The 14,535-nt window shown below is 44.4% G+C and overlaps 1 protein-coding gene across 1 annotated transcript in view; it reads left to right on the top strand.

Annotated features, from left to right (window-relative positions):
* The first annotated feature begins 5,300 nt into the window (after positions 1-5,300).
* Positions 5,301-14,535, top strand: part of LOC309551579 (squalene synthase-like) — a 59,095-nt gene continuing 49,860 nt past the window's right edge. Inside the window, exon 1 of the mRNA XM_082252216.1 lies at positions 5,301-5,412. Within this exon, the coding sequence (XP_082108342.1) occupies positions 5,326-5,412 (87 nt within the window). The 5' untranslated portion in view covers positions 5,301-5,325. The remainder of the gene's footprint in view (positions 5,413-14,535) is intronic.

Raw genomic sequence — 14,535 nt, 5'->3', positions numbered from 1 at the left:
TGCACAGAAATGTACTGCGTTAAATGTGCACTAATGCACAGAAATATACTGCATTAAATGTACAATAATGAACTGAAATATACTGTGTTAAAAGTGCACTAATGCACAGAAATATACTGCATTAAACAGCACGTAACACACTGAAATATACTGCGTTAAATGGCATGTAACGCAGAGATATATACTGCGTTAAACGTGCACTAACGCACAGAAATATACTGCGTTCAATGGGCTCTAACGCACAGAAATATACTGCATTAAACTGCACGTAATGTACTGAAATATACTGAATTAAATGTGCACTAACGCACAGAAATACACTGCATTAAACTGCACATAATGCACTGAAATATACTGCATTAAATGTGCACTAACGCATTGAAATATACTGCATTAAATGTGCACTAACGCACTGAAATATACTGCAATAAATGGCACATAACGCACAAAAATATACTGCGGTAAACAGCAGGTAAGGCACAGAAATATACTTTTCGTTAAAAGTGCAATAACGCACTGAAATATATTGCAGTAAACCTGCCCTGACAAAACAAACTGACATTAAGTAAAAATGAACGCTTACTACACTCACACTGACTGAACTATCAATAGATTCACACTAAACTGATATTCTACACTGACAAAAGAATCAGAATAGCACACATACTCTCTAGTAGCACTGAACAGAGCCCTATTCTATCTCTCTTCACACCAATATCACACTACATATTGCCACTATTGAAATAATTATTTTATAGTGTGGGGTGAGACTAAGAGCAATGAGCCATGATTAGATATAGTCATCATTACTTTCTCCAATCATGGCTCTGACAGTGCTCTGTGCCCTGTTTTGGCCAAGTTTTCATTGCTTCAACCAATCAGGGCTTCCAATGCACTGTGCAAGGATGCGGTGTATTTTGGTAATTCAGGTGGGCCGAACAAACGGTTCGAACGCTCCAATAATTCGGGTGTTCGTTGAACAGGCAAACAGCCAATGTTCGACCCGAACTCATGCTTGGGCAAAACCGTTCGCCCATCCCTATTTATTAATTAGGTGACTTCTGAAGTCAATTAGTTCCGCTAGATTTTAGTTAGGGGGTACCAGAGTTAGGGAGGTTGAATACAAATGCACGCCACACTTTTCAGATTATTTATTTGTAAAAATTGTAAAAACCATTTATCATTTTTCTTCCGCTTCACAATTATGTGCCACTTTGTGTTGGCCTATCACATAAAATCGCAATAAAATACATTTACGTTTTTGGTTGTAACATGAGAAAATGTGGAAGATTTCAAGGGGTATGAATACTTTTTCAAGGCACTGTATGTAAGCTGATTTTATACATGTACAGTGTGCAGATTACTGCTACCATTCTGCCAGGATGATGATTATGTCTGGTTGTCTTATACAAGTTATACCGGTTCTTTGGCTCTCATTGCCCATCCTCAGTTTGTTCTCCTTCACATCCCATTTAAATTGTTTGTAAGCAATTTCAGCCTCTCTCCACAGGGCACTGCCCTCCAGCTGGGGTGGTTTTCCCCTTTTTATCCAGATGATCGGGGATGTAAAAGGGCTTTTAGTGCCCCCCCCCCCCCTCAGACTTAGACAAGCGTTTCACCCTTGCAGTGCAGGGGCAGCGCCAATGTAAAGAAGCACTTTAGCTATTACTGGAGCTCGGCTTTCAGGGCTTTTGAATGAAATTAGTTTACTAAGTGATGACCAGAATGAAAATCTAGCTATGTATGGTCAGCATACAGTAATTGGTCTGATCAATTTGTCCCTTAGTTTGTCAATCAATGGTACAATTTGATTGTACCATCCCCTTTAGGCTCCCCACACACGTTACAATCTGATTGTACAATCTCCTTTAACCTCTTTACGACCGCCCGCAGCTGGTCCTGCGCAAACCGCTGTAACTGTACATCGGTCGCGAGCAGGTGGCTAGGGGGTGGCGCGCACCCGCCCCCATTCGGCAGCGGAGAAGCCGATGCATGGGTCAGACGGCTCTGATTGCCGTCTGACACCCGCGATCGTTCCCTGCTGAGAGAGAAGGACGGTCAGCTGTTGTAAACACAGCTGACCGTTCTTCTCTCTGGGATGATCATAGAGCTCATGTGATCCTTCTATATAGGATCACATGTCTCTATGGTAATTTCAGAAGCCACGCCCCCCCACAGTTAGAATCACTCCCCTAGGCTCGCATTTAACCCCTTGATCACCCACAATGTTAACTCAGTGTCATTATAACAGTGCATATTTTTAGCACGGATTACTGTAGTAATGTCACTGGTACCCCCAAAAGTGTCAAAAATGTCAGTTAGGGGTCCGATCTGTCTGCCGCAATGTCGCAGTCCTGCAAAAAAATCACACATCGCCGCCACTACTAGTAAAAAATAAAAAACAATAAAAATTACATAAATCTTTCCCGTAGTTAGTAAACGCGATAACTTTTGCGCAAACCAATCAAAATACGCCTATTGGGATTTTTTTTTTACCAAAAATGTGTAGCAGAAAACAAATTGGCCTAAAAGGATGAAATAATTTGATAAATTTGACAATGCAGATGTCTGTGCGATGTCAATTCAGCCATACAGACACATGTCGCATTCGGACACAACTCGCACAGGACCCTTTTTTGGGTCCGCACCAGTATCAGATCGCATGGGTGAATAGCGCTACCCATCAGAAAATGGAACGGAAGTGATGTTTTGAGCAAAACTTTCTTAGTGCGCATGCGCCACGCATTCCAACATGGCAGCTATGCGTTCCAACAGGTTTCCTAATCTGACAGAACACAAGGCAGCGGCGGACATCTTCTTACACCCGGGCAAGTCTTTATTTTCACACTTATTTTAGCAGCAAACTCACCTTATAGTCTTGAATCAGAGTATGACATTTGCATTATTATTGTATTATAGTAAAAATAGCCAGAAACCTGCAGGGAGAAGGTGGTGACGGCCATCTTGGTACACCCAGCACTGCTCTGCGACAAACTGATTATATTGTGAAATAGACTATTTCACTCGGTCACTGTGAAATAGTATATTTCAGTTTATAAGATGAGTTTCCTGCTAAAATAAGTGTAATATTGAAGACTTGGCTGGGTGTAAGAAGATGTACGCTGCCACTGCTTCGTGTTCTGTCAGATTAGGAAACCTATTGAAACGCATAGCGACCATGTTGGAACGCATAACGCATGCGCAATAAGCAATTGTGTTCGCAATGTCACTTCCGTTGCATTTCCTGATGGATAGCAGTGTTCTGATAGAACACCACCATATTTAGTAAATTAACTCTTTTTTTGTTAGATAGTTGTGTAAATCAGGGCTGCTGATGGGGAGGGGGACCACCCGTCCTCCTGTAGAGGGCCCGGGCACACAGGGGGCCCCAACAGCACAGGGAATCAGTGCGGTCGGGCAGAGGGGCAATTACAGAAGGAAGCCTTGTGTGACTCTCTGCAGCAGCTGAAAGACAGTTTCTTCCCCCTCCTGCCAGCTTTCAGCTGCTGCAGGGAGAGACACAGACACAGATCATCATTCCTGTAATTGCTTCTCTGACACCGATCCCTCTCCCTGTTCTGCCTGCTTCTGACCACCCCCCCCCCCCATGTGCCCCCTTTCACTGTGCTGTCACCCCCACCTCCCGCAGCACTGCAGGCTTCCCTGTCCTGTAAAAAATAACAAATTGTAAAAAAAAATAATAATTTAACATTGTAATGAAAAATTTAAAAGAATTGTAAAATAAATAGTTGCAAACATTTTACATTTTTTACATTTTTTAAAAAGTTATTTTTTTTCTATGTAAAAACAAATAAAAAGGGCTAATGCACACAGGTTCTCTGTTATGTTTGTGTCCGCTAATGATTTTAGTGTTTTTTTTTGTGAAAATATTGTCTTGATATATTCATGTGGGGGGGGGGGGGTTGTTAAGTAGGCTGTACGGGGCCCTGATATTCGTGGGGGGGGGGCCTGTTAAGTAGGCTGTACGGGGCCCTGATATTCGTGGGGGGGGGGCCTGTTAAGTAGGCTGTACGGGGCCCTGTGATTTCTAACAGCAGCCCTGGTGGAAATGACTCACTGTCGCCTCCTAAGTAAGTGAGCTCCCATCCACAGTGTAGGCATCTGAAGCCCACTCGTTCCTCTCCCGATCTCACGCATGCGCATTGCATACACAGCGCAGCACGCTTGCATTACAGAGGCTTCCCGTTGAGTCCTGGGGATTGATGACACCTATTTTGCAGGAGCCAATGGGTGGCCGGATATGACGTTCCTCGCCGTGGCAAGGTACAGCGGAAGCCCACCAGTGTTTTGGCCAAAAAAGGGAATAAAATCTGGAAAAAAAAAAAAACATTCTGATGACATAACTTCCAATTGTCTCTGATTTCAAGGGACTATCCCTTATTTTGAAGTTCCTCTGTCCCTCCTTCCTCCTCATTTGTCCCTCATTTTGATCTGATCTAATAATATTTTTTTTTTTTTTTAAATGCACTATTTATCTTTCAAATCCTCTATCTTTTTATCTTTCCCAGTGCTAAACCTTTCATCCAATTTCCAAATTGCTGCATTTGTGAGATTCAAAAGCCAGTATAAAGGATCAATAGTGGTAAAAAAAAAAAAACACTTTTGGGTTTAACTAATTATTTTTTGTATAATTCTCTTCTAAGGGGCGTGGCAGGGGGGTGTGTCCTATGCACACATACTTTTGCTAATAGATGTCCCTTCTTCACATCTCAAAAAGTTGGGAGGTATGTGATGATACATGGGAAAGGGGGGGGGGGGGCAACTCCAAAAATTAGGTGAGACTTCGCTTTAATAAATAAAAGAGTACCTTGGGAAATGCTGTCCTTGGTTTTATGCTCTGATCCAGTCATGGCTTTGTGATGCAATTTTATTTTTTTATTACATTTTATATGTACTCTGTTTCTCTTTTTTATACCTATGAGCACCTAACCAATCCAGTCTCGTGCACAGACACCATGAGGATACATAATAAAAGGTGAGCTGGTGCTGCCCATAGCCATCAATGTGCTGTCCCCTCTCCAGAGACATGAGGAATGCAGCTACACAGAGCTGGGAGTACCTCCATTCCTCCCCCATCATGGTGTGTGCACCACAAGGCTCAGCATTCCCTGCCAATCTCCTGTATGGCTGCACCTGCACAGCCCCACCAGCTGTCACTGAAATCAGCACGCCACGCCTCTACATCGTCCCTCCGCACATCGATTGGCCGCTGGTGACAGGTGAGGGCGGGGCCGGCCGCCGCTACTATAAAAGCGGCAGGAGAATGTAGATGCGGCGACCGCAGAGAGCGGATCATCCCCGACCATGGAGTTCCTGAGGTCCTTCTTCTACCCCAAGGAGATCTACAACCTGATCCGGTACAAGATGGGCTTCCTGGCCAAGGTGGAGCAGGTAAGGCTGAGCAGAGGGGACCCCCCTGTACACCTGTCCTAGGACGGGGGCACATATAGTAACAGGACAATCATTGCTTAGCAGGCTAAGTGTCATTTTTAACCTAATCGGATTTGTTGTATTTTTTAAAAAAGTGTGTGTGTGTGTGGTGTGCCCAATTTAATTTAAATTAGTTTCACAGCCATCTGGATTTTCTATGATTCCAATGAGCGTCTCTGGGACACATGTTAATGATTGGTTATCAGATTTTTTAAATAAAAAGTATCTAGCTTGTGTTCAGCATGTCTAATTTAGGTCCTAATCACTGCTGTCCTCCCAACATGATCTGGATTTACCATTCTCCCAACTGGGGTCTGATTTTCTTGCTGGTGCTGTTTGGATTTAGACCGCATTTGCGCCAGCGTAACGCAAGACTGCATACAAAAATTTGGGGAAAAAATGAGTGTGGCGCTTGCAGTGATGGAGATTGTGAGGTGGAGGATGAGCAGTGTTCTCGGAGCTGGGATACTCCTCTGTAGTGAAGCAATAGATTATTTGGAGCATGTCTCCCAGGCAGTAAAGTGGGCATCCAACCAAGGACCCTCTTCTGCATGGGGGGAAAAAGATAGAACACTTGGGACCCAACACATCATGTGACCAGTTTGTTGACTAATTTGGGCGTTCAGCTCATCATCATCCATCCATCCATCCATCCATCCATCATCAATCATCCGGCTGGAAGGCTCAGTTCAACTTTAAGGCTGGGTTCACATTGGTGCAAATCTGATGTGAGTTTCCACGCATCCATTTCGCATGTCAGGAGACTCTGACCGCCTCTCAATGGTGCAGATTCATCTACCAGTTGGATACACTAAATCAATAATCAGGTAGCAGCAGTGATAAGGTACAGACAGCCCTGGGCTCCGTTCACACCATGGCGTTCTGGATCACAAGCGGAATCACTGCAATTCTGGCTGGGATCCCCAAACATGGAAAACTGCTTGGGATCCCCATTAGTTCCAATGGCAACCCAATCACAGCGATTTATTTATTTTATTTTTTTTCCTTTCTCCGTCACTGTAAAATCACGCAATTTTGTTTGTGCAATATTACAGAAATTCGGGCGTCAGTCACGGCAAAAATGTGCTGCAATTTTGGTGCCATTACGAGCTCGTTTTGCGGTGATTCGGGATCGCAAACCCTAAGGAAAGGGTTAAATGCTCCATAGGTGACATTTAAAAGCCTGTACAGGACATCAGTTTAGAACGAACCATGAATTATGTTTCTAGAATTATTGCTCTCACTCTGACGTTTGTGGTGACACCTGAACGATGATTGCTTCAACGTTATGTACACGTGCATGCCGTACGCATGTTTTTTCACATGCAGACAGGGTCGGTAGGGGTGGTTCTTCCTTCCTTTCTCCTCCTCCCTTTTTTTTTTTTTTTTTTTTTTTCCTCCCCCCCCCCCCCCCCTACTTAAAAAGGATCTGCAAATCAGGGTCTTCTGATTCACATCATTTAATGAGGTGGAGTCAGATACAGAGCTTCGGTTCATTTCAATGAGCAGTTTGAAATGAACCGATTTCACATCACTAGTCAGGACAGCACACTAAGAGCGGGGGAAGGGGCTGGAAAATGACCGGCCTCTTCCTAGGGCTGTCTTAAAGCAGGACTACACTGTATCTGAGAAACGCAAACCAAAAAGAGCTGTTTAATTCATTTTTAATATTCAAAGCAACTTCCCCATCAGTGGCGGCTGGTGCGTTAGGGGGCGCTGCCCCTTTTATCAATGCGTCCGGCCCCCTAATCTGCATGCAGGGCGCCGGATGCATGGAGTTCAATGGGGCCTTTTTTTTTTTTTTTTTTTTTTTTTTTTTTGTGGCATCACCTGATCAGAGCCAGAGGCTCTAATAGGGCGATGCAAAGGGTGGACCCGGAGCGCAGAGCAGTGTGTCACGAACCCACCCATTCTGTGACAATAGCGAATGAAAATTCGCTATTGTCACACGGATCCTCCTCCTGGCCAATCAGGGAGCGCGTCCCGATACGTGCTTTCTGATTGGCCGCAAGGCAAACCCCATGCCACTGGCCGAAGAGGAGGTGGGAGGACTCGTGGAGACGCAGGGGGATTGAAGACGAGAAGCCGCCGCTGGGACACTGAAGAGAAGGCGCTGCCGCGGCTGCTCCAGGTAAGTGCACTGGTCTCATGGGGGGGGGGGGGGCACACTGCATTGAAAGGGTGCATGTACGCTGGTCGCTGCAATGCCTATTACATTTTTCTGTTTGCACCCCCCCCCCCCCAAATTTTGAGCACCAGCTGCCACTGTTCCCCATCCATCCATGTCTCCATGCTTGATTTTGCTGAGAAATAATTTTGAACACCCCCTAGTATTTCTGGCTGTGGCCATCTTGACTAAGGGCAGATGATTTATGTAGCGTTTACTTCCTCAATTCCAACTACCCTTAGTTCAGGCATATAAGCAGAAGGGTGTGCTTAGTTGAGAACCCCCCCCCTCCTGAAGATTCCTGGGATGCATGACCTCATTTGTCTAGGCATGGAAACTTGGAAGTAACTGAAGAAATGTAAAAAATAGTTTTATTTTTGTGATAAGCTTTAGTGAATTGTGCCCAATATCCGGTAGAGGTGCACCAAATGGAAATTTTTGGTGTTGCGAAACCGAAAATGCAGGATGCACTTGGCTGAAAACCGAAACCAACAGGTTTTTAAGAAAATATATTTTTATATAGAATTGTATTATGTTCGTATTTTTTTTATTTAATATCATGAATTTAACTACTTCGGACTGCCCACCGCATATATATACTGCGACAGGGCGGCCCAGCTGCGCAAAATCACGTATAGGTACATGATTTTGTGCAGGGGTTCCCGGGGGGGGGGGGGGGGGCTTGGATCAATCAGCGGGTCTTGTAAACAATGCAGAGGGCTATTCTGTCAGAGGCAGAGAGAGCTCTTGTTTCGGCTAAGCGAAACGCATATCTCTTAACAAAATATGTAACAGAATACCTATTATCCTAAATTGATAAACCTTGGTTTGTTTTTTTTTTTTTTTTATCGGGAATGTTTTTTATAGTAAAATATATTTTTCAAACTTTTTTTTTTTTTTTTTTGTTTATAGTGCAGAGGTGATCAAATGCCACCAAAAGAAAGCTCTAGTAGGGGGGGGGGGAGACATACATTTTATCTGGGTACAATGTTGCACGACCGTGCAATCGTCAGTTAAAGCAACGCAGTGCCATATCACAGAAAAATGGCCTAGTCATTAAGAGGGTAAAACCTTCCGGAGCTTGCTTGAGAAAGTGGGCAGCAGAATTAAACTGCACATTTTTGATAGAACAACGTCAAATGATTAGTCTAGCGATAGGGATTTCAGTATGTACCAGGATCCAAGAAACCAACTTTAAAATCTTAACAAGGTGGTACTATACCTCTAGCTCTTCACATAACTTCTTTCCTGGAACATCTAATAGAGGTTGGAGAGAGGGGGCACTATGCTCCATATATTCTGGTCATGCCCCAAACTGACGCACTTTTGGAAAGAGGTCAAAAGAACCACCCAGAAGTTCACAGAACAGGTGATACCGGACAACCCAGCATTCTTTCTATTTCATATCTCGGATATTCTGACTAGTTCATACAAAAAGTCTATTATCCGCCATAGGACAAATGCTGCTAAAGCATGCATACCCCTATACAGGAATAAAACCTCGCCCCCCGACAGTAGCACACTGGCTCCAAAAGATTGAAGAGATTGCCAACCCTCTTAAATATCTCCCCCCTGATGTGGTACATCCTGACCAGACAGGTTTTGTGGTGGGTAGAGAGACCACTCCATCCGGGCTCTACAGCTCATTCACTGGCTCCGCACACACTATCCCCCCTAACCTCCCTATTTGATCCTCTCCACAAATGTCGAAGGCATTTGATCGTGGGGACTAGGAATTCCTCCACGCAGTACTTGTGAAACTAGGTCTAGGTCCCCATATGTTGTATATATCCCCGAAGGCCCAGATTAAAGTGAATGGTTGCCTGTCCTCGGAGGTCCCTATCCGGAATGGCACGAGGCAGGGTTGGCCTCTTTCACCCCTCCTTTTTTGCGTTGGTTATGGAACCTTTGCTTAGAAGGATACGAGCCAACCAGAACATTAAGGGGGTCCTTGTGGGCTCTGTAGAACATAAGCTTTCTGCTTAGGCAGATGTTCTTTCATGTAGTGGACCCCACTGTCTCGTTGCCTACCTGATGGAGGAACTGGCGGCTTATAGCCAGGTTTCTAATTTTAATATTAATTACACCAAATCCGAAATCTTACTCATTACTATATCACCAACTTTGTCTTCAGCTTTGAAAGGGGCTTTCCATTTAACGTGGGCATCCTCCTCCATGCGCCATCTAGGAAATTCAGCTTACCGGGAGCCTTGACACTTTATAATTGCATTCCCTTTCTTAAAAAGATCAGACTAGACCTACAATCTTGTGATAAGGCGACCTTCACGTGGGTTGGTCGTACGAATGTACTAAAGATGTTGGTCCTGCCCCCCCGCATACTGTTTCTCCTGCAGATGGTTCCTGCCTCCTTGCCTAAAACGCTTCTTTGTGGAGCGCTGTAGCCTTTTTATTGGTTTTGTGTGGAGGGGCAAGAAACCCTGATTAGCTATAAAGATCCTACAGAGGTCCAAGAACAATGGAGGTCTAGGTCTGCCAACATTTCCCAATACTACCAAGCCATAGCTCTACAATATGTCCTCGACTGGAGATTTCAGGTCTCCTCCTCTAAACTATGGGTATCACTGGAAATCACTGGAAAAGACTATCGCAGGCTATCCTTAGGGAACATTATGGTAGTGTCCCCTTTGATTTTTGGAGGCACCGTCGGTTAGCTGATGTTGATGCTTCCAGGAATCATGATTTGCAGATTAGATCCACCCTCAAAGTGTTTGAGTGCCTATGGGCGGCTCAGCCTTGTATAAATTGCTAGACGCAGCCAAATGTACCCTTAAGCCATGTTTCATCAGAGAATGGGAGCGAGAACCACAGTGTGAGTTTACTAAAGCACAGCTGCAGCATATATATCGCCTAACACACTCAAGCTCAGTGGAGTCCAAAGCACAAGAAAATAATTGTAAGATACTATCTAGATGGTACCGTGTACCCACGACTCTTACCAGAATTTGTCTCTCTGACCGGTGTTGGAGGAGATGTGGACAGAGAGGTTCGTTCCTCCACATATGGTGGGACTGTACATCAATTCTACCTTATTGGATGATGGTCTGTAAACATGTGTTGGATGGCCTTGGGATAGATCTTCCCAATTCTCCAGAGTACATTCTCCTCCATCTCCCACTATAAATGCAGTGCCCTCCCCCACCTTCTGAGTGCCGCCAAGCATCTTCTACCCATTCATTGGAAAAGCACCCATATCACGAGTGAGGGGGAGTGGCTCTGAAGGTGGGTGAGATTATGGAAGCTGAAGATTGGCTTGCCACTTGCAGAGATACCCAAACAAGATTTTATTCCACCTGGGAACAATGGAAAAACCAAACATCAGATATGGCCCTATTATCTTCTAGCCTTAGACATAGCTCTGCTAGCCCTGACAGACCCTGCCTTTAAATAGTTGGTCCAGACAGATCGGAATCCTATTGTCAGCAATCTCTCAAATGCAGAACCAAATTTGCTTTGAACCAGGCGTGGGCACCATGATCTAGGCCTTCCCAGGTGCTGTGAGCCGCATGACTAAATACCCTAATATTGTTTGAGCTTTGTTTGAAATGTTTACCCAAGCGTGAATATATCTGGTTATGTGGGCTCTCCCCTCCTCCCCCCATTTGGGGTGGGAGTTGTCTACTGGGGCCGAATGCTCGAGACCGAGGAGACCTTCTTTTCTTTTTCACCCAGCTCAGATGAGCTCTTAGCTTTCACCTGGGAGGCGAGCGGCCGGATCTCCTCTCCTTTTCCTTCTTCCTTAGTTCCTTTCCTTCTTCCTCATTTCCTTTGTGTATCTATCCCTTTCTTACCTCGCTATGTAATAGTTCCATATTACGTTATCTTGCAATTCTATACACCTCTTTATCTTTATAGGTGATTTATAGAGCATATGATATATTTGGATAATGTTCCTCTGCTTGAGATTTGACAAAGACTTTGCGCTCTAGATCGCTTGTCACCAGTTATTGTATGTTTGAACCAAATAAACAGATTATACAAAAAAAAAAAAAAAAAATCGAAGAGATAAAATGGGAGGACCTTATTGCGACAGCCCAGCACAAAGGGGAAAAACATTTGGAGAGATGGAGACTTTGGAACCTATTCAGTCTCAGCAGAAGGGATGGCCCTGCTTGGCACATAAGTTGTTCAGACTGTCAACCGTTGGGTATTCATTCAGACCACCTGTTGTAGAGGTTAGTCGGGGGACATCCTGTCCGTTCCCCCCCCCCCCCCTTTTTTTTTTTTTTTTTTTTTTTTTTTTTTTTTTTTTTTTTTTTCCGCTTACCTCACATCCTCTTATTGATCCCATTGATACTTGCCCTATCTATAAAATAGTTGCCTCACATTAGCTTTGTGTGATATTCTTTCACCTGGTTGTAAAACATGTATTGTATCCTGTTGACCTCAACATGTGGAGGATATTTGTTTTTCTGTTATGATGTGCTCATTCTATGGACCTTAAAGCGGAGTTCCGGGCACAAAATCGATCTTTTTTTTTTTTTTTTTTTTTTTTTGTGCCCGTCCGCTAGTTCTACATCACCTGAAAAGGAATTGGATAGTTAGGTTTTTTTTTTTTTTTTTAAAACTCACCTTGTAATTGAAGATCGTAAATACTCACCTCAGGGTACTTCCTCCCTCAGCGCCGCGGCTCCGCTGTCACTTCCTGTCTCGCGATGATTCCTGGGAGCTGAACGTCATCGCTCCCAGGAATCAATGCGACGGCACCGGCCCCGCTCGTCACTTCCGGGCGACGCCACATTCCCCTGCTAAACAGCTTCTGGGCATGCCCAGAAGCTGTTTAGGAATGCGGCGCGGCACCGGAAGTGACGAGAGGGGCAGGCGCATTCTGGGAGAAGAAGACGCAGAAGAGGACCGCGCCGGCTTCAGGTGCCAACAAGAGAAATGGAAACGCTGTGGAAGAAATTTTATAAGTAAGTATTTCTTCTAAAAGGGAAGTGCGAACCAGGACAGATCAGAGGCTAGCCATTGTGGAATGTGCTAGCCCTGACTGTCCCGGAGGTATGTTTGTTAAAAAATGACTTCTGTGCCCGGAACTCCGCTTTAAAAGCTTATATTTGAAGAAAATAAATAAATAAACCTTCTGGAGCTGAAGTGGTTAAATTAATATGAATTTGTTGGCCATTATTGGCACCTTTAGCGCAAGAAAAATGCATCCCTCTAAATTCTATGTATGTCTTCACACTGGTCTGTTGCGCTTCCGTTGTGGTGTTAAAAATACTGCTTGCTGCATTTATGGGCAGTTAAAAAAAAAACAAAAAAAAAAACGCACCTTCCCGTTGAAATGCGTTAAATTCATCAATAACACATTTGTGTTACGTCTTTGATGCGGTTTGAGTTATATGACCTACAAAAAAAAATGCATCATAAGCACAGTAAAATTTTGTGTTTTTTCGGCACCATTATCTGCACCTTTTTTCTCTTATTGACGACAAAATGCCAATAACACCATTATCGTCCAATATGTTTTGCCTGCCAAAATTTTTGTGCATCTTTTAATATCCAGCTCCTCCTGGTGTTTTCTGTCTCCATGTGGTGCACGATCTTCCAATAGTGTTGCTGTGATTCAGATACTCCTTTCCCCCCCCGTGATGCACTGTGATGAGAAGACAACCGATGGATGGAGCTGTGGCATCCACAAATGGATGCTGTGGTGTCTAACATGTGCTGTAAGCTGCTCTGTCTGTTTTGTGAGCTGGTGAGTGCAGTTATTATCTTCACTCACAAGTGGTGGTGATTTCTTCTCTCTGGATGGTGAAGTACATTTGGATAGTGGAAACTTCTAAAGGACTGTGATCACTTACCTGTCTTTGTTGGGCTGCTTTTGTTACGATCACCTCCACAAATTATCACTTGTATACCAGGGTACTGCAAGTTTGATTTTTACTGTTTTTGGGGTTTGTTGTGACAGTACCGTCCCACACTCCGCTTGAGTGCTTCTGTCCGTTTACCGCTTCCTCCAGTCTGAACATAGATATCAGATATAGCTGCATATTGCAACCAACTAGGCAGGACTAGATTACCTGCAAACTGGAATTCTTTATGTGTAAACTCCCGGTAATTTATACTACACAATCGGGTGAGGTGGATCACATTATCATATGCAAACGCAACTGTATACAGAAATATAATTACCATGCTAATGAACTGAGCACTTAAAACCAGCCTAGGTGGAGTGCACAGAATGCTAGCAGGCAAACAATAGGTGACACAATTAACCATGGGACAGACAAGCTCGGCAGAAAACGCATAATAGCTTAATAAACAGACAACGGCAGAAGACCATCAACACTGTCCAGCATCGAGCTCACAAAGTATAATGCACATTAATATAAGTGTAAACACCCCCCTCCCCCCAAAAGTTTGCTAGCAGATAATAGGTGTGTTAGTTAGCACATTTTAACATGTGTGGAAGACAGGTGGTTGAGCTGATATTAACATCTGCTATGAGTCTGACTGTGTGGAGCAGTCCTTATTGGTAATGAGCCAGCTAGGCCCTAAAACGGGGACCCTGGGCCTAGAGTCCCAGAGTCTGTGTGTGTGTTTGGGGAGACATGAACTTGAATCAGAAACAAGACCACTTCATGGATACCCCCTTCCAAAGAGTAGTGTCAGGGCCCATAGTCAGTGGGTAAGAGGTTTTCGGGCAGAGTGAACTCGGATAGGTGGGCAACCTGATTTCCATTCTTGGCCACAGGGAATGGTTAATGTCAGTAGGTGTGGGACAGAGGTCATTGACTCTCTGCCTGGCCACCAGCGCTTCAGCTGGGTGGTCTTTACCATTCCATGGTTCAATCTGTTGCTGGGCAGAAGGGCCGACTGCCCCAGTTCCCTGGAGCTGTGGAGACACTCTAGGTGCTAGGCAGAGGCCAGCGCCATTCTGCCCTGTTGCCAGCATT

This window comes from Pelophylax lessonae (assembly GCF_965119305.1).
Source record: "Pelophylax lessonae genome assembly, chromosome: 3".
Lineage (NCBI taxonomy): Eukaryota > Metazoa > Chordata > Amphibia > Anura > Ranidae > Pelophylax > Pelophylax lessonae.
This window is presented reverse-complemented; position numbering and strand designations above follow the sequence as displayed.